The 18,917-nt window shown below is 40.2% G+C and overlaps 1 protein-coding gene across 2 annotated transcripts in view; it reads left to right on the forward strand.

Annotated features, from left to right (window-relative positions):
* Window positions 1-18,917, forward strand: part of NELL1 (NEL-like 1 (chicken)) — a 1,454,777-nt gene that overhangs the window by 202,978 nt on the left and 1,232,882 nt on the right. For both annotated transcript variants that reach the window (XM_006865820.1, XM_006865821.1), the window contains exon 4: window positions 5,620-5,790. In XM_006865820.1, coding sequence (XP_006865882.1) covers window positions 5,620-5,790 — 171 coding nt within the window. The remainder of the gene's footprint in view (window positions 1-5,619; window positions 5,791-18,917) is intronic.

Below are 18,917 nucleotides of genomic sequence, written 5' to 3' on the forward strand. Positions count from 1 at the left end.
GGTCTTCAGTCTTTAGTGTTTAATGTATCAAATCTGTTCTTCAGATGATCTCTAAATTCAGGTGGGATATATTCAAGGTCATATTTTGGCTCTCGTGGAGTTGTTTTCATTTTCTTCAGCTTCAGTTTGAATTTGCATGCGAGTAATTGATGGTCGGTTCCACAGTCTGCCCCTGGCCTTGTTTTGAATGATGATATGGTGCTTTTCCATGGTCTCTTTCTGCAGATGTAATCAATTTGATTTCTATATATTCTATCTGGTGAGGTCCACATGTATAATCATGCCTTATGCTGTCTAAAGAAGGTATTTGAATTGAACAAATCATTGATTTTGCAGAATTCTATCATGCATTCTCCAGCATTATTGCTATCACCAAGGTCATATTTTCCAACAACTGATCCTTCCTCTTTGCTCCCAACCTTTGCATTTCAATCACCAGTAATGATCAATACATCTTAATTGCATGTTTGCTCAATTTCAGATTGAAGAAGTTGGTAGAATCCTTCAATTTCATCCTCTCTGGCTTTAGTGGTTATTGTGTAATTTGAATAGTAGTGGTATGAACTGGTCTTCCCTATAGGCTCATGGATATTATCCTATCACAGACAACATTGTACCTCATGACTGATCTGGATATGTTCTTTATGACAACGAATGGAACACCTTTCCTCTTCAATTTGTCATTCCTGGCATAGTAAACCATGTGGTTGTCAGCTTCAAAATGGCCAATACCAGTCCATTGCAGCTCACTAATGCCTAAGATATCGATGTTTAAGTGTTCAATTTCATTTTTGACAACCTCCAATTTTCCCAGATTCATACTTCGTACATTCCATTTTCTGATTTTCAATGGATGTTTATAGTTGTTTCTCTCCATTTTGAGTTGTGCCCCATCAGCAAATGAAGGTCCTGCAGGCTTTTCTCCCATGGGCTTTACCCCCTTCATTTCATCATGGTTAAATCTACTTTGAGGAGGCATCTCTTCCCCAGTCGCATTTTGAGTGCCTTCCAACCTGAGGGGCTCATTTTCCAGCACTATATCTGACACTTGTTTCTCTGCTATCATAAGGTTTTCAGTGACTAAATATTTGGAAGTACTTCATCACTCCTTCTTCCTAGTCTGTCTTTGTCTGAAAGCTCATCTGAAACCTGTCCACCATGGGTGACCCTGCTTGTATTTAAAATGCTACTGGCATAGCTTTCAGAACCACAGCAACTCAGAAGCCACCACAGTCGATAAACTGACAGATGAGTGGTGGTGTTTTGGTTTTAAGTGGAAACTGTTACTTTAAATTTCGAGGTCTGGGCACATTCAATAGTAGAACCCTCAAGGGGTGGGGTAGGGTGTCCATTCACTCAAGCACCTCCTCTAGTTACCAGAATGGAGGTGTTCCAGACAGCGAGAGACCTATGAACAGATACCAAAAAAAAAAAGAATGTCCACACCTTTTTCTCTCTGATTCTGTCAGGCATTTTTGGCTGTTCTGATCCTTCCCCCACTTGGCCTCTCCCAAGATGGCGGTTCCAGGAGCAGCTGAGCATCTTGAATTAGAAAGTAATGGATTTCTTGATTCTGCTACAAATTCCTCTAGGTGTAAGTCTTCCAAACTTCTAAATATTCCCTTATATGTGGTTTAGAGTTCTAGCACCATCCCCTGAGCCTCATTGGTCCCGTATTTTGTATTGTTGCAGACGGAGCTCCTCACTGCACATCTACCCAATCCACCATCTTGAAAGGCTACCTACGACCAGTAGGTGTTAGGTGGGCCCAATAATCTGAAAATATACAAGTGGTACTTATGCTGCTCGCCTTTGAAATACATTGTGAGTAACTAGGCTCTAGTATAAATCATGGGTCTTCTTCTCCAGGCTACAGTCAAGTTGTGTTATGCTAAAATGACCATTTTCTCTGAGTTGTACTCATTCCAGGCTGCAGGTCCCCATTAGTAGAAGGTTACTGCAGAGAAATATTGTCTCATTCCTTCCTTTGTATTCAGGAAACAATTTTTATCCAGATTAGTTTAGCCATCAGAGTCTGTTTCATCCCCAGGGCTACTTCAGCAGTTATCTAACATACTTTTTAAAAAACACATCACCTTGATATCTATCTCAGTGGTTTGAGATACATCCCTATGAATGTATGTGTGATGCTGTCAGAAAATTCACTCTGAAATAAAAATATCCATTTGCCTAACACTACAACAACTATTTCTTCTTTAGTGCCATAATTGTGAAACGTATTTGTGGCTAACCCGAAGTAAGGGCTTGTTGTTGTTGTTGTTGTTCTGAGTGTCAGCAACCCTGTGTAGGGTTTCCAAGGAACAGCTGGTGAGTTTGAACTGCCAACTTTGTGGTTCAAACCTTTGTTGTGGTCCAGCTCTTTCTCCTACAATGCCACACCAGGACTCCATTACAACAAATTTTTCTTTACTTTCATTACTGTACTGCCTTTTAGCATGATCTTTAAAATACCAGTTTATAATATGTTGTTGTTGTTTTTAAGTGCCGTCATGTCAGTTCTGACTCTTTCTGACCCTGTATAGGGTTTCTAAGGAATGGCTGGTGAGCTTGAACCACCGACCTTGTGTTCAAACCAACCTTGTTGTCTAGTGCATTAGCCCACAGTTCCACACCAGGACTCCTATATAATACATTACAAACTTGAAATTGTGAGGAGTCATGGTATGGCATGCTGGGTTAATGCGCCAGACTGCAAATCCATTTGAACTGTGAGGTCGGCAGTTTAAGCTCACCAGCTTTTCCTCAGAAACCCTGTACAGCCTTGCTATGGGTGGGAATTGACTCAACAGCAATTAACAACAACAATCCAGGAATAATGGTTATATCTGATTATGTGTGGTTGTATGCCCCTTGTATTATTTCATCAGGTGATCTCTATGAGCATTTATCATTCTCATTGATTAAGGTCCTTTCAAGGTACAGTCTCTTTCCCCATCAGCAGTGTCTTGGTCAGAATAAGATAATAGTGAGAGTCCTGTTAATGTGTGTATTTTGGTAAGATTTCAACTAGGAGATACTGCTGATGTTCTCTCTCTGATTTTATGTGAATTTATCTGTAAAACAGGGATAATATCTACCTTGAAGAAATTAGATGAAGTGGTATTCATGTTTGCATTTGGCAAATTCTTGGCACATGGCAATTTCTTGTTAAAGAACTGTGTCCCTAACCTCCCCATTTGTTCTCTCTTAAGCCACTTAACAGTACATTATTTCCTTCTCTATTCCTCTCAAAGACCCTTGAGAGCAGGATCTATATTTTAACTATGTTTTTAACCTGTCACTATCTGATCAGTAAAGATGTGTCAAATGAATAAATGACCAGATAATCTGTGACGTTTTCTTGATTTCTCCAGTTCTCTTGTTGACTTTTCTAATGTTCTAGTTGCTTAAAAGAAATTTGGAAAATTCCTTGAAGTGGATGTATTCTGTATTAGGGGATTTATAAAATATCTGGTACATTAACTGTAACTAATAGGTATGTAATGAGGGCAGCAGTCTGCTGCTGTGGTAGAGATAACTTCTTCAGTTTATGACCTTGGGCCTTATTCTTTGTACTGGCTCAAATGAAGTGGGTCAGAGTGTGGTCTTGACTCTCCCTCCTTTGCACTGCTCCCTTGGGAAGATCCTCTATGAATGATAAGCAAGCAGTGTGCATTTGTTCTCAGCCATGAGTGTGGGAGTCATGTATAATAGAGGTTGAGTTTCATGATATATTCATCTCAGTCCTCATAGAAGGTATTTTTTGTGTTTTAGGTTAAATAGGGTTTGGTACTGGGATAAGGCCAACCCAACAGATTAAAGGAGAAGTAGTAGGGTCCCGCTGAATCCAGGGATTAAAGATGGCTACCCGTCCTGGTTGTTGTTGCTAAGTGTTTTTGAGTCGGTTCTGACCCATAGTGATGCTGTATAGGGTTTCCAAGGAGTGACTGGTGAGCTTGAACCACCGACCTTGCAGTTCAAATGGCTTTGCAGTCTGGCGCTTTAACCCACAGCACCACACCAGGACTCTACCCATCCTGGTTGTTGTTGTTGTTGTTGTTACGTGCCGTAGCCAGCTTTAACTCCTGGATTCAGAAAGACCTACTATGGCACTGTGGGTTAATGCACCAGACTGCTGCAAAGCCCTTTGAACTGCAAGGTCAGTGGTTCAATCTCATAAGCTGCTCCTGGGAAACCCTATACAGGGTTGCTATGTGTTGGAACCAACTCAACGGCATGTAACAATAACAGCAACCTGTCCTGGTGTGGCATGTATAGGATCAGCACTGGACTGCAAATCACACAGTTGGCAGTTCAAACGCACCAGCTACTCCTTGGAAACCCTATACAGTGTTGCTGAGTCAAAACCAACTCAATGGCACTTACAACAATAACCTAAGTGAACAGTGCTTGAGTTGTCTATATAAATGAGTTGCTGGGAGTTCATACCAGTGAAGGCCATCAATACTTTGTCATAATGGTATCATCCAATTCAGGCAACACGCTTATAGAAAGTGTACAAGTTTTTAAATGTAGATGTGAATTTAAATCCTGGCATGAGTATAATATTCAATGTCTGAATTTCCTTTTTAATGGGATAATAGCATCAGCCTTGCAGGTTTTTGTGGTGACATTTAGTATATGACATATACCTAGTACAATGCTTGGAAGTGAGATTAAGACTTATGTTGGCGATGATGATGATGATGTGTGTCCAAAGTGTAGCAGTCTAAATAGGTCTCCCACCCACAGAGGTACCAGCAACGCAGCAAGCCCTGGTGTGGCGCTGTGGGTTATAATGCACTGGACTGCAAAGTCTGTTTGAACTGCAAGGTCGGTGGTGCAAGCACACCAGCTGCTCCTTGGAAATCCTAAACAGTGTCACTATGGGTCAGAACGGACTCAAAGGCATTTAACAACAACAACCCTGAGGAGTAGCCAAAAGTTGCCTAGTGCATTTTATGACTAAAATAGAGATTGCCATGGTGATGCTAACAAATCTCAGAGGTCTGAAGATCATGGTAAAAACCTGGGAAAAGAAAAATCTCAATTCCATGTTTCCATGATATTTTGATATTGATCCAAATGTGAGAAACTTCACCCTGTCTTCTCCTATTCATTATCTAGTAATTGTTGCGCAGTTACAGCTTTGTGTCCAAGGCAAAGAAAAAACAATCAATTTTCTAATCTTTTCACTCTGACAATTTCTTTTAATCCCCAATGTCCAACAGGACGATTTCCCTGTTGCTCATGGAAAAGCAAAGGCAATTCTAAAATGAAATATCAATAAATTAATTCCACATGGATACCCTTTATTAAATAATAGAAAGAGGGTTCTGAGCTGCACTTTTAAGAGTGCACCATGCTTTGCTAATCAGCTTGCATCCTGTTACCTCACAGTGGCTCCATCTCCATTTCAGAGGCTTAAGATGTTCGCCATGAGGGTGCTGAGTTCATAGGTGAGGTGAGTCTGTACAATGCAATTGATTTCAGGTTGTGACTCTTTGAATCATATTTAGCTAATTTCAGATTCTGAGAAATGTATTAAGCAAATGGGGATTGATGATGTCTGTGATATCCAGGATTACAATAAACCGTTTTTTGTTGTTTTACATACAGCTATTTTGAACTGGAGAGCAGTGGCCTGAGGGATGAAATTCGATATCACTACATACATAAAGGGAAACCAAGAACAGAGGCACTCCCATACCGAATGGCAGATGGTCAGTGGCACAAGGTCGCACTGTCAGTTAGTGCCTCTCATCTCCTACTCCATGTCGACTGTAACAGGTGGGTCTTTGTTTTTCAACTTTGGTGATTCTGTCCTTGAAACTCAGAGAAAGGAAAAACAAGCCTCTCCAAGCCTGGCCTAGAAACAAAAACCAAGGGACCCTAATTGTAATTTAACCTGCTAAATGGACCATTGGGCGTGCTGAAATGACCAACTATAATATGCTATGAAAACAGTCCATTATGATGAAACAGTATTCCGTGATTAGAAACAAGTGTACAAAAGGTTGATTACAGATTGGGGACTAATAAGTGTACCTTGGTGTAGTCCTGGTACTGGCTGCAATTCCATGGAGCTGTGATCATAGTTTACTGTGATAGATTATTGTTAAACTCATTCCACTGGGAGCCAATAAGCCAGTCCACCTTAGAATGAATCTGAGAAGCCCATACTACTGATGCACTTAATTCTATTTCACTTCATCAAGCACAACTTTGGTTAAATTTTTTTCCCAAATGGAGACTTCTTCGAGAGCATGCTCTTAAGAATCTTTTGGAATTCATTGCAAAAAGGTAGTGAATTATAAGCTGGGCTGCAAGGTCAGAAGTTCAAATCTACCAATCCCTCTGTAGGAGAAAGAAAGATGAGGTTTTCTGTTTCCATAAAGGTTTACAGCCTTAGCAACCCTATATAGGGTCACTGTGAGTTGGAATTCGAAGAGGACATAAAATGCTTACTGATGAAGATCAAAGAGCACAGCCTTTGGTATGGATTACATCTCAATGTAAAGAAAACAAAAATCCTCACCACTGGACCAAGAAACAACATTTTCCCTCAGTGGTGAGAAGATTGAAGTTGTCAAGGACTTCATTCTTATTCGATCAACCATCAATACTCATGGAAGCAGCAGTCAAGAAATCAAATGACATATTGCATTAGGCAAATTTGCTGCACAAGACCTTTTTAAAGTATTGAAGAGCAAAGTTGTCAGCTTGAGGACTAAAGTGCACCTGACCTAAGCCATGGTATTTTCAATAACTTCATATGCATGCAAAAGCTGAACAGTGAATTAGAGCATAGAAGAATTGATGCATTTGAGTTATGGTGTTGGAGGAGAATATTGAAAGTGCCATGGGCTGCCAAAAGAACCAACAGATCTGTGTTGGAAGAAGTGCAGCCCGAGTGCTCCTTGGAGGCTAGGATGGCCAAACTTCATCTCTCATACTTCAGACATATTGTCAGGAGGGACCAGTCGCTGGAGAAGGATATCATGTTTGATAAAGTTGTTGTTGTTGTTGTCAGGTGCCATCAAGTCAGAACCAACTCATAGCGACCCCATGCACAGCAGAACGAAACAATGTCTGATCCTGGGCCAACCTCACTACCACTGCCACACTTGAGTCCATCAATGATGCCACCTGGCCAATCCATCTCGTTAGGGGTCTTCCTCTTTTTCTCTGACCTTCCTTCCACCTTACCAAACATGACATCCTTCTCCAGTGACTGTTCCCTCCGGACAGTATGTCCAAAGTATGAGAGACAAAGCTTGAGGTTAATTGTAAGGTTAGCCCAGGACCAGGCAGTGTTTCGTTATTTTGTGCATAGGGTTGCTATGAGTCTGTACAGACTCAATGGCACCTAATAACAACAACAACGTGAATCAGAACTAACCTGGTGGCACCCAACCATGACTGCTCTCTTTAGAGGAAGGAAACTTCCAGCTTGTTAGAGCCAGACTATTTGTGAGGTTGGGGTACGTTTTATAGGAGGCTCTGGATTGGGGTCAGAAGATATCAGTCTCATGTCTGTAACTGGAGGCAGGTTTAGTGACAGCTGAAGAACGATGCCATTGGTCTCTGTTGGGTCATTTGGGCTGGACAGCTGTATGATGGTGTCCAAGGGGAGCATTTTTATCTCTTCAGAACCCACTGACAATCCTTATGGACAGTGATCCGAAACCAATGACAGAGAATCGGTTGCATTCCAACTAGTGCTCATACACTGTTAGTTCTTGCTAATAATGTCATCAACGTTGAAATTACTTTTCAGCCACAGAACTTGCTCTCTTGAGCCCAGGCTAATGAATAGCATGTTGGGTACCGCCTCCACTCCAGAACTTATCAAGATGAGGGACATTCAAGGTCAGTCAGCTCTATACAACATTTCTGATTAGGAGATACTTGACTGTTTTTTACATTTCAGTTCTGTAGTCTTTTTTAGAAGAAGTTCTCTAATGGCAGAGAACAGTATTGGACTTCAGGGAATGATAACCATTTTGAAATGAGTCTTGATCCTTTTGGTGTGACATATTAGAAGGATTTAGTTAAAGTGTTTTGGGGCTTCTGAAGAATCATGACTCTAACCAGATATAGTCTATGTACATGGCCAGAATTTCTATATAAACCTGATTCTTTTTTGCCTTGAAGACCTGATATGGGTGCTTAAATAAAGGTAGCCCACAGCTGCAATATCCATTTTCACCCTCAACAGCTCTTTGACTCTTTCTACAGGTAAAACTGTCTATCAGATTGTATTCCTGCTTACTCTTTACCACCAGCCCCCATATGCTGCCCAAAAGACAAGAAGGACCTTGTATATTTTCATAGTCTGTGGATCAGAAAGAGGACTTAAAGCCCGAACTTAGTAATTCTCAACTTAAAAGTCCTGGAGGCAAGACTCCTTCCAAAAGCCTTACCCTATATTTCCTGATATTTTTCTTTAGAGAAGAGAAAAAGGGAGAGAGAGAGTATATCTCTGCCCATCTAGTGTTTAATGCCTTTACAAATCTCTGGTCTCCTGTCAAATATGCTCTATGCCACCCTCAGCCACTTGCTAGCCATGTGATATGGGGCAAGTTAATTTCTCTGCATCTAAGTTTCTTCATTTTTTAAAATAGGAATTGTTTTTGATTCATAGTGACCCCATGTGACAACATATAATGACTAATATGAGCACTGGACTGCAAGGAGGTTTTAAACACAAGGTTGCAATTCAAACTCACCAGCCTCTCTTCAGAAACCCTATACAGGGTCACAATGAGTTGGAGCTGACTCAATAGCACTTAATAACAACAATCTTTATGGGAGAGGATTGCCCAGTGTTTCTCCTCTGGAGCCACTGGGCAGACTCAAACCACCATCGTTTGGGTTAACAGCTGAATGCTTAGCTGTTGTCCCACCAGGTCCCATTAAAATGGGAATAATAATAATAGAAATGTGTACTCATAGACTGGGAATGTTAAATGGGATCATTCATGTCAATTACTTGGTGTAGTGCTTGGCCTTTGATGTTCAATGTGTGTTTGCTTTTTTTGTTAGTATTTGTCCTGCATCTCCCTCATGCATTTTTGACCCTGTCTTCAACATTTCATCCACCCTACCTTCTTTATGGTCACCAAGGCCTCTTTCTTAGGAAGATGGGAAGAGATGGTTGATCTGCAGCCCAGAGCAATCTAAAGACTACTTAACCCAAACAATGGTGGTTTGAGTCTACCCAGAGTGAGTTTCATTTAGAAGGAATGGACTCAAAGTGCTCTTTCCCTTTTATTGAAAATGTTCACAGTTTGCCTGATGGCATAACATGCTAGCCTTTATGTAAGATCTTGGAGGGAATACATTGGATGTTGTTACCACTTAAGGATCCATGGGTCTGAAGCACAGATGAAATTACTTTTGGTAGGCTAGGAGAGCGCAAAGTCCTCAAAGACTGGGCCTCAAGAGAGATACATTTTGATTTTGCTGTAGGAGAAGTCAAGAATACAGTTCTCTAAACTGAGTCCACATGAATGAACAAGGGAACTATAAAAAAATATGGATAATCCTTCCCCATCTCTGACCTTCTGGTAAAGATTCCCTAGAATCTGAGAAGCTGTATTTTTAACAAGCTCCTTTCATAGTTGCTATGCACCCCTTTGTCATTGGACTGGCTTCTCATAGCCACCGGTGTAGTTACAGAGGAGGGGAAGCTGGCTGGAGAAGAGGCTGTGCTGTGTGTGATAAAGAATTGAGGGGCCTGGGATAAGCAAGTGCCTGAAGCAGAGCCCCAAGAAGGATGGAGAAAGAACTAAGAAGGATGCTTGCTGCACAGAAGAAGCTTATCTTATTCACAAGTTTCCTTCTAGCGAACTCTGTCTGACTTCAGAGACACTGAGAGTCTGGCTCATATATCGAGATTCTGGTCTACCACTTCCTATCTAGGTCACTCTCACAGAAAGTCAATTTCACAAAAGCGGACTTTTACTTTCTAAGCTATGCACTTCCTGCCACCTCAAGATTGTTAGTTTTCTATCACTCTCATTAGGTGAGTGATGCTGCCACACTTTTCTCAGCCTCTCATGCAGTAGAGTTCTGCTGATTAGATGGTAACAAAGATGATGAGAGCTCTCATTTATTGAGTGTTGTCTGTGCTAAGAATCGTGCTACTCACTTTACTGTATGAATTCTATACATGTGCAGTTGTTTTCTCTTTTTAAGATGAGGGAGTTGCAGTTTGCATTCCTGCTGTGAATAAGTAGCAGTGTCAGGATTTGAACTTCAGTCTTACTTAAGTTAGATAGCCTACATCTAACTGCTAGACTATTATTCCCAATAGTTTGAAGCATTGGCACTGGATTTGGAACTTGTGGCAAGGCCAAGAGTCTTATTCCATGTGAACAGTTTGTTTCTTTCTAGCACTTTCCTCCTATATGTCTTATATTTCTAATTCTTAGAGTTGTTTGGTAAAATGTGAAATCTCATAGTGGATCCCATTGTACTGTCATGGAAAAAGGGACCTACTTCTATTGAGCACCTACTACCAACAAAGTATGTGCTAGGGATTTTATTTTTATTAATGACTTAAATTCATAGAGTAGTCATGTGGGGAGAGTTTATTACACCCATTTCACAGATTTGGAAACAGAAATGTTCATAGAAGATAACTGAATCACAATCACATCACATCACAAAATAAGCATAGAGCCCAAACTTTAAGCTGAGTTCTAACTCTCAAATCTTAGTCTTCCTTCTCCTTTATACCACTTCTCTAGTGTGCTGATGATATGGACTGCCCAGGACAAAGTCAAAACCACTGGGGCAGAGATGGTTCCTAGATCCCATCTACAGAAGGTTCAAGGACTAAAAAAGAATATGAAATAAAGAATAAAAGATTTTCCCAGGCAGTTCTGTTGCTCTGAGAAATTCTGATATGGCAGGGTTTTCCGCTGTATTTTAGATTAGAATTGAGAAACAGCTTTTTCAGACCTAATTGCACAAATTGTCACAGGAAAAGTGTCTGCTATTTTGGTAGTTTAACACTTTTTGCTTTCTACAGAGACTTACACTTCTCATTCTCCCTATTTCAGCTGTTTAGATGGGGCCTAGTTAGCAGCTTCCAGTGTGTGGGTAGCTGATTACCTCAAGCTAGAAACTTAAAAGGAACCATTCAGTTGAGCGGGCAACAAGATCATTTTGATTGTCTTCAGTTTTCCTCCAGCTGCCTTTATAGCCCAGAAAGAGGTTTGAACCAAGCTTCCTCAGATTCTCCTGCCTCACTCTTAGTTCACCTGGCAGGCAGCCTGTCCTCATTACTAATAGCAAAGGTTTTGTGCATACACCATCTTTTCTATTCACCACAAAAGAGACTTGCTTTACTTTGCTTCATTTGCTTACTTTTAATTTTCAGTCAGCCCATCAAATTAATGTACCAGGCACACTGTCTGGTACAGAGAAATAAGCAAAGAGTCCTTGAATGAAGAAATTCATGGTTTATTTATTCAGTCATTTCAAATTCATTGTAATACACTGGGGCTCCCCACAGTGATGACGGCCCTGGTACCTGGATATCAGAAATCATGGACTCAGATGGAAGCCCTGGGAGCAGTAGAATAGACAACTCATAATAACAGCTGTAAGGAGCTCTGGTAGTGTAGTGGTTACAAATGGGGCTGCTAATCTCATGGTCAGCAGTTCGAAACTACCAGTTGCTCCACGGGAGAAAGATGAGGCTTTCTGCTCCCATAAAGATTTACAGCCTCAGAAACCCTATGCAGGGTCGCTATGGGTCAAAACCGACTCCAGGGTACATAACAACAACAACAACAATAATAGCAGCTCTGGCACTGTGGGTTAATGTGCTGGACTGCAAAATCACTTTGAACCATAAGGTCGGTGGTTCAAGCTCACCAGCCATTCGTAGAAAACCCTATAGAGGGTTGCTATGGGTCAGAACCGATTCGATGGCACTTAACAACAACAACAACAATAGCAGCTGAGCAATGGAAAGGACTGAAAATAGTCACTCCCAGCATCCTGCTCTTGAAGTGACAGTGGAATCGAGTTTCTCAGCAGCTAAGGGATGGGCTCAACTGTGTCCCTCAGATAGTACATTCATCCGGCCTTTGACCAGCTCTTTCTGCAATCGATGACAGTGAGTTTTAGTTTTTTGTTTGGTTCTACGATATCCAGATGTACCCACATTGAGCCAAACTCCTCTTGTCTTACTGCTCAACAAATTGATCTCTTAATCATAGTCCATCTCATTGCAACAAAGCTCTGAACTCTCATCCCTTATGTTTAGACTTTTATGTGTGCATTTACACACATGTGCATATACAGAACATACATATGTGCTATCCACTTGCCATCCTGAGAGTTAATTCAGTGATTATAGTCTGGATATTTAATGCAGTTAGACTTTTCTTTTGAGACATTCTATTTATTCATTGCAGAACACATCCAATTTTTACATGCAACTCTTGATCTTGGAGTGTATGCAGAATCAGAAATTAAACTTCCTATAAATCTTGGAACAAGCTAGTAATTCAAGGTTTGTGTCTAATATTTCAGTGTAACTTCAGGATGTAAGCATCTGTTTATATGTTTTTCATAATGAAATAAATTGATATGCTATCTTCCTTCTAGAGATCTCATAAACTATTTACAGACTTCCTCCTATTAAGCCCTGTTCCTTAAGATATCCACATGTGTAATGTATTACATTGATTGCATGCAAACATTGGTACTCTAGCATGGAGGAGGAAATTAATAGATGATTATCACAGGTCATTACTGTTAAGAGAGCCAGACCTAGGCTCCCAATCACCTAGTGTATTTGTCATAAATAGAAACATACGTACAAATCATCATCATCAAAAACAACTAAAAGAAAATTAGGAAGTCAGGTATGTCTCATTTTCAACTAGCCTAGCAGCTCTAAGTCCTCTGACAAGTAAACAGTGAGTTACAAAAACAACACATCCACATGTGAAAAGTTAAATAACAGCGCAAGGCAGTGATGCTGTGAGGCAGTGCATGATGGATTGCTGGATTCCTCGTATAGACAGTTAGAGCTGGGAGACTACAGGAAGCTAAGTCCTCAGAAGGTGGAGTAACCTCCCAATTTCTTACCCTCTCAGGTGGAATGTATGACAATGTGTGCAGTTTTGAGGTTTTGCCACTGTGTGATCTGATTCTGTGCCAATCTCCTAGGATTTGGACTTGGAATGAGATTTATCTTGTAGACATTACAAAGCCAATCATAGTGCTAACCAGAGAAGAGTGTATATGGGTGAGTTTGTTTCAAGTTAGCAGTTGGAAGTGGCTGGAGGGAGGGACAGAGAAGGTAGAATAGGAAAAGTGAGAAAGAAGGAGGAAGAGCTGTTCTGTAGATCACCAGGCTTATGAGCTCTGGTAGCGTAGTAGTTACAAATCAGGCTGCGAACCTTAAGGTCAGCAGTTCGAAACTACTAGCTGTTCCTCGGGAGAAAGATGAGGCTTTCTGCTCCCGTAATGATTTACAGCCTTGGAAACCCTGTACAGGGTTGCTATGGGTCGGAACCGACTCGATGGCACTTAACAACAACATGAGCTTTGTGGTGAAACCTAGGCTGAAAAGAATCCTGGGTCTTGTCTTGATTTTGGCACTATAGGATAAGATCAATATGAACTACAAGGCTGATGGTTCAAATTCATGAGTCACTCCTCAGAAACCCTATACATGGTCACTAGGTGTTGGAGCCAACTCAAGGTATGTGTAACCAGGCAAGCCATTTTGTGTTTTAGTTAGTTCACTATTTTATTCATTCATTTACCAGGCACTGTGCTTGCATCTGTGAAATGGTAGTAATAATAATTTTCTACCACAGCACTATAGGAGTTTAGCAGGAGTCTGTATGCAAAATCCTCTAGAAGTTTTTAGCAACTCCATGAGCATACAGCATAACTAAGTGCTAGAGACATGAATTATCATATAGAGATTTTTAAGTATCATGCTGTAAATAAGCAGAATTTAGTTAAATATTCATTCTTATTAAACAGTGCCAGTGCCATATTCCTCATGGGTTCACGACCTGATGTGTAATGTGGATGGGACCATGGTGCAGGATAGGGTTTGGAGATCCAACAGGACCTTGAAGTTATTGTGACAGCCAGGTTCTAAGTAAAGTTCTTCACTAGTTTATCTTTTTAGTTTTCTGTAGTGTGGTTCAAGTTGGATGGTTTTTACATCAACAGGGTCCCATGGAGTTGCAGAGATCTTTCAAAATACATAACTGGGATAAAGTGGGGGGAAGGGATGCTCCTCTTCAGCATGATGAGGCCTTTTATTGAATCCTGGAGGGACTTGAGACTGTGGAATGGCCTCTCTTTATTTCCCTGGGTGTGTGTGTGTGTGTTGTAGTTTGTCATAAATGTACTCTTTTCATTTTGTGACTCAGAATTATTATGGGTTTTATGAGGACTTGGAAAGTCAGGTGAAGTTTTATTAGGTGATGGAACTAATGTGTTATAATTTTCTGGGGCCCCTAAAAGCCCATGTGGAGGAACATAATATATACTATTTTCTTCTACTTTGAGAATCTGGTCTTTTAATCCAAAAAAGTTCTGAATTGGAAACTTGAAGCTGTATGACCCTGAGTAAGTCATTTATTATTTCTGGGTCTTAGCTTAGCAATAGATAGACTCCAATACTAAGTGACCCTACATACAACAGAACAAAATGTGACCCAGTCATGCATCAGACTCACAATTGGCACTGTGTTCAATCCCGTTCTTGTTCCAGTCTGTCTCACTGAAGTTCTTCCAGGCCTTCACTCTACTTCATCAAGCAAGATGTTCTCATTTAGTGATTGATCCCTCCTGATGTTGTGTCCAAAGCAGTTGGACAATGTTCTCTTATGATCCATGAGGATTTTTTAAAAACTTTTTATTGTGAATTGAGTCAAGGTTTACAGGAAAGGTCATCAGTTTTACATCAACAAACCATATTCTTTGTTTCACCTCAATGATTGCAATCTCCACCACGCAACAGTAATTATCCTGCTTCCTCTCTGTAGTCCCGATTTCTATTTCACCTACCTTCGCATCTCTTTTCAACTGTGTTCTTAGGTAAATAGTGTCCTTTTTATTTGATTGACCATTCCTTGGTGAGCATATCTTACTATTTTTGTTGTCCCCTCTGTATACTTATCTACTACTTGACTATAAAAGAAAATTGAAATACTGGTGTGCACTGTAAGGCAAGCACTGGACTACTAACCACAGGGTCAGTGGTTCAAACCTCCCAGCCACTCCTTGGACATTCTATACAGGATTGCTATGAGTCAGAACTGACTCAATAGTACTTAACAATAACAACAACTGCTTGGCTGAAAATTAGACTATGAGGGTGAGTTTCTTTTCAGACCTGAAGGGTGGTCGAGTGCCATGGTCTTGGGATTCTCCATTATCTTTCTGATCAATAAATCTCACCCTTTTAAAAATATGTATATAATTTTGAGTTTTGCTCCACATTTTCTCCCACTCTATCTGGAATCTTCTAACGTTATCCCTTTCAGAGCAGTTAGTAGTGGTAGTAGCTGGGCACCATCTAGTTCCTCTGGTCCCAGAGTCATAGAGACTAATGTTTGCATGTTCCATTAATCCACTGAACTAATGGATCCTTCCGTTCTCATCACTCTTCTTTCTTCTGCACATGGAGAGAACAATAGTTGCACCAATCCATAACATTTCACTTCTTATTATTAATCTTCAGTCACCAGTTCTTTCTTCCAAATCTGTCTTAGTCTTGAAGCTCACTGAAATCTGCACACCATGGTGATTATTGCCATTATTTGCAATAGTAGTGACATAGCTTTTAGCATCATAGTCTCAAGCCACCACAGTCTCACAAATTAATGTGTGGTGGCTCTGCCTTAAGTCAGTATACAATTAATGATTTCCAAGTCTCCTTTCAATTCTGATCTTCTAGGCATCACTTCCTGATTCTGTGTGCCTCTGATGATTAATTTATTTCATCACAGTGTTTATTTCAGGGTGTGCCTTCCCTTTCAGGACCCTGGAGAGCAACTCACATGGCTTTCTTTACAGGGCCTTCTATAGTGGATGAGCAAGGGGTTATCAATCTAAATTGACTTGTGGGTTAACAGAGCAAGGTGCTACTGATGAGCAAAGACCAGGGTTCAGCTTTCCCTAGAAACTCACTTGGCTCCTGTCCTGCAGGAAGAGATGTTGAATATGCATTTTTTGGAAATGTTAGGGATGTTGGCCTCTTACTGTCTGACCCTGTGCTCTTTGGTTCTTTCAGAATGTTATGTCCCTGGCCTGTGGATGTGGACAGCCTGTAGGGCATGGGAGTAGGTGGTGATGGTACACTCTGCCCTGGCTATGGAAGTCTTGGTAGCTTGGTGACCTACAAGACAAGGGATTGTACTGTAGCAAGCAGATCATGTATATTTGCAATGTTGAGCGATATAACACATCCTCTGAATACTGAAGAAAAAAAGGCTTTCATACTGCCAAGCTATAGAGATTTAAATAATGAGAAAGAGTTGATCCAAAGATTTATATAGCCAATGCAGTGCATTCAAAGTTACAAATTTGTTGGCTGTATAGAGTTGTTATTGGTGTTACGTGCCATAAAGGAGGTACCATCTCATAGGGACCGTATGCACAACAGAATGAAACTCTAGTCCTGCACCAATCTCACAATTATTGCTACACTTGAGTCCATTGCTGCTGTCACACTGCCAATTCATCTTGTTGGGGATCTTCCTCTTTTTCTCAGACTCTCCATTTTACCAAGCATGATAGCCTTCTCCAGGAACTGGTCCCTCTGGATAATGTGTCCAAAACATGAGAGATGAAGTCTGGCTATCCTGGCTTCCAAGGAGCATTCTGGCTGTACTTCTTCCAACACAGATCAGCTTGTTCTTTTGGCAGTACTTGTAATATTCTCCGTCAACACCATAACTTAAATTCATCAATACTTCTACATTATTCACTGTCCAACTTTCACATACATATGAGGTTATTGAAGATACCATGACTTGGGTCAGGCATTCAATGGTCCTTAAACTGAGTTTTGCTCTTGAACACTTTAAAAAGAGGCCTTATGCAGCATATTTGGCTAATACAATACATCATTTGATTTTTTGTCTGCTGCTTCCATGAGTGTTGATAGTTGATCTGAGCAAAATAAAGTCGTTGACAGCTTCAATCTTTTCTCCATTTATATGGATATTGTTGATTGATCCAGTGGTGAGGGGTTATATATTCTTTACATTGAGGCACACCCCATACCAAAGGCTATGCTTTGATCTCAGCAAACAAGGTTGTATCACCTGCATATCTCAGGTTGTAAATGAGTCGTCTTCCAATCTTGTTATGCCATGTTTTTCTTCATGTAATCCCACTTCTCAGATTATTTGCTCAGCATACAGATTGAATAAGTATGGTGAAAGAATACAACCCTAAAGTATGGTGAAAGAATACAACCCTAGAGTACACCTTTCCTGATTTTAAACCATTTGGTGTGCTCATATTCTGTTCTTGGTCTATGTACAATGGTCCTCATGAGCAAAACGTAGTTTTCTAGAATACTCATTCTCTGCAGTGTTGTCATTTTAGCTTGTCATTATCCACACAATCAAAAGCCTTTGAGTAGTCAATAAAGCACAGATAAGTATCTTTCTGGTATTCTCTGTTTTCCACCAAGATCCATCTGAAGTCATCAATGATACCTCTTGTTCCACACTCTCTTCTGAAACCAACTTGAACCTCTGGAAGTTCTCCATTAGTGTTTGATTGCAACCATTTTTTTTTTCTTTTTTTTTCTAAATTATCTTTAGCAAAATTTTGCTTTTATACAATATTAATGATATTGATGATTTCTGCAATCTGTTGGGTCACCTCCCTTTGGAATGGGCACAAATATGGATCTCTTCAGTCAGTTGTCTAGGTAGCACTCTTAAAATTTTTGGCAAGATGAGTGAGTTTGTTCAAAGATTTCATTTTTTATTCCATGAGTTCCCAGTGCTTTGTTCTTTGCCAATACCTTCAATGCAACTTTGGCTTCTTCCTTCAGAATAATTGGTTCTTGATCACATGCTACCTCTTCAAATGTACCATTTCTTTTTGGTACAATGAATTTGTGTATTCCTGCCATCTTCTTTTCATGCTCTCCTCATCATTCAGTATTTTTCCTATAAAATCCTTCCATATTTCAAATCAAGATTTAAGTTTTTCTTCAGTTTCCTCAACTTGGGAAATGCTGAGTGTGTTCTTCCATTTTGGCTTTGTAGCTCCAGGTCTTTGCACATTTCATTATAATATTTGACCGTGTATTTTCAAGCTGCTCTGTGAAACTTCTCTTCAGCTATTTTACCTCATCATTTTTTCCATTTTCTTTAGCACCTTTATGCTGGAGAGTATGCTTCAGAGTCTCTTCTGACAGCCATTTTGGTCCTTTTTTCTATCTTGTCTTCTTGATGACCTTCCCCTTTCTTCCTGTATGTTTTTCCTGATATCATCCCACAGCTTTCTGGTCTTTGGTCTTCAGTGTCTAATTAATCAAATCTGTTCTCAGGTGATATTTAAATTCAGGTGGGATATATTCAAGGCTATATTTTGGCTCTTGTGCACTTGATTTAATTTTCTTTAGCTTCAGCCAGAACTTCATATGAGCTATTGATGATCTGTTCCACAATCTGCTCCTGGCCTTGTTTTGGCTGATGAGATGGAGGTTTTACACGTCTCTTTCCATAGCTGTAGTCCATTTGATTTCTGTGTATTCCATCTTGTGATGCCCATATGTGTAGTCACCTTTTATGTTTTTTTTTTTTTTTACTTAAATGTTTTTATTTTGGATTGAGTGAAAGTTTACAGGGCACATCATCAGCTTCACATTCAACCATTCATATAGCTTGTTTCAT

Source organism: Chrysochloris asiatica, unplaced genomic scaffold, assembly GCF_000296735.1.
Source record: "Chrysochloris asiatica unplaced genomic scaffold, ChrAsi1.0 scaffold00083, whole genome shotgun sequence".
Taxonomy (NCBI): Eukaryota; Metazoa; Chordata; class Mammalia; order Afrosoricida; family Chrysochloridae; genus Chrysochloris; species Chrysochloris asiatica.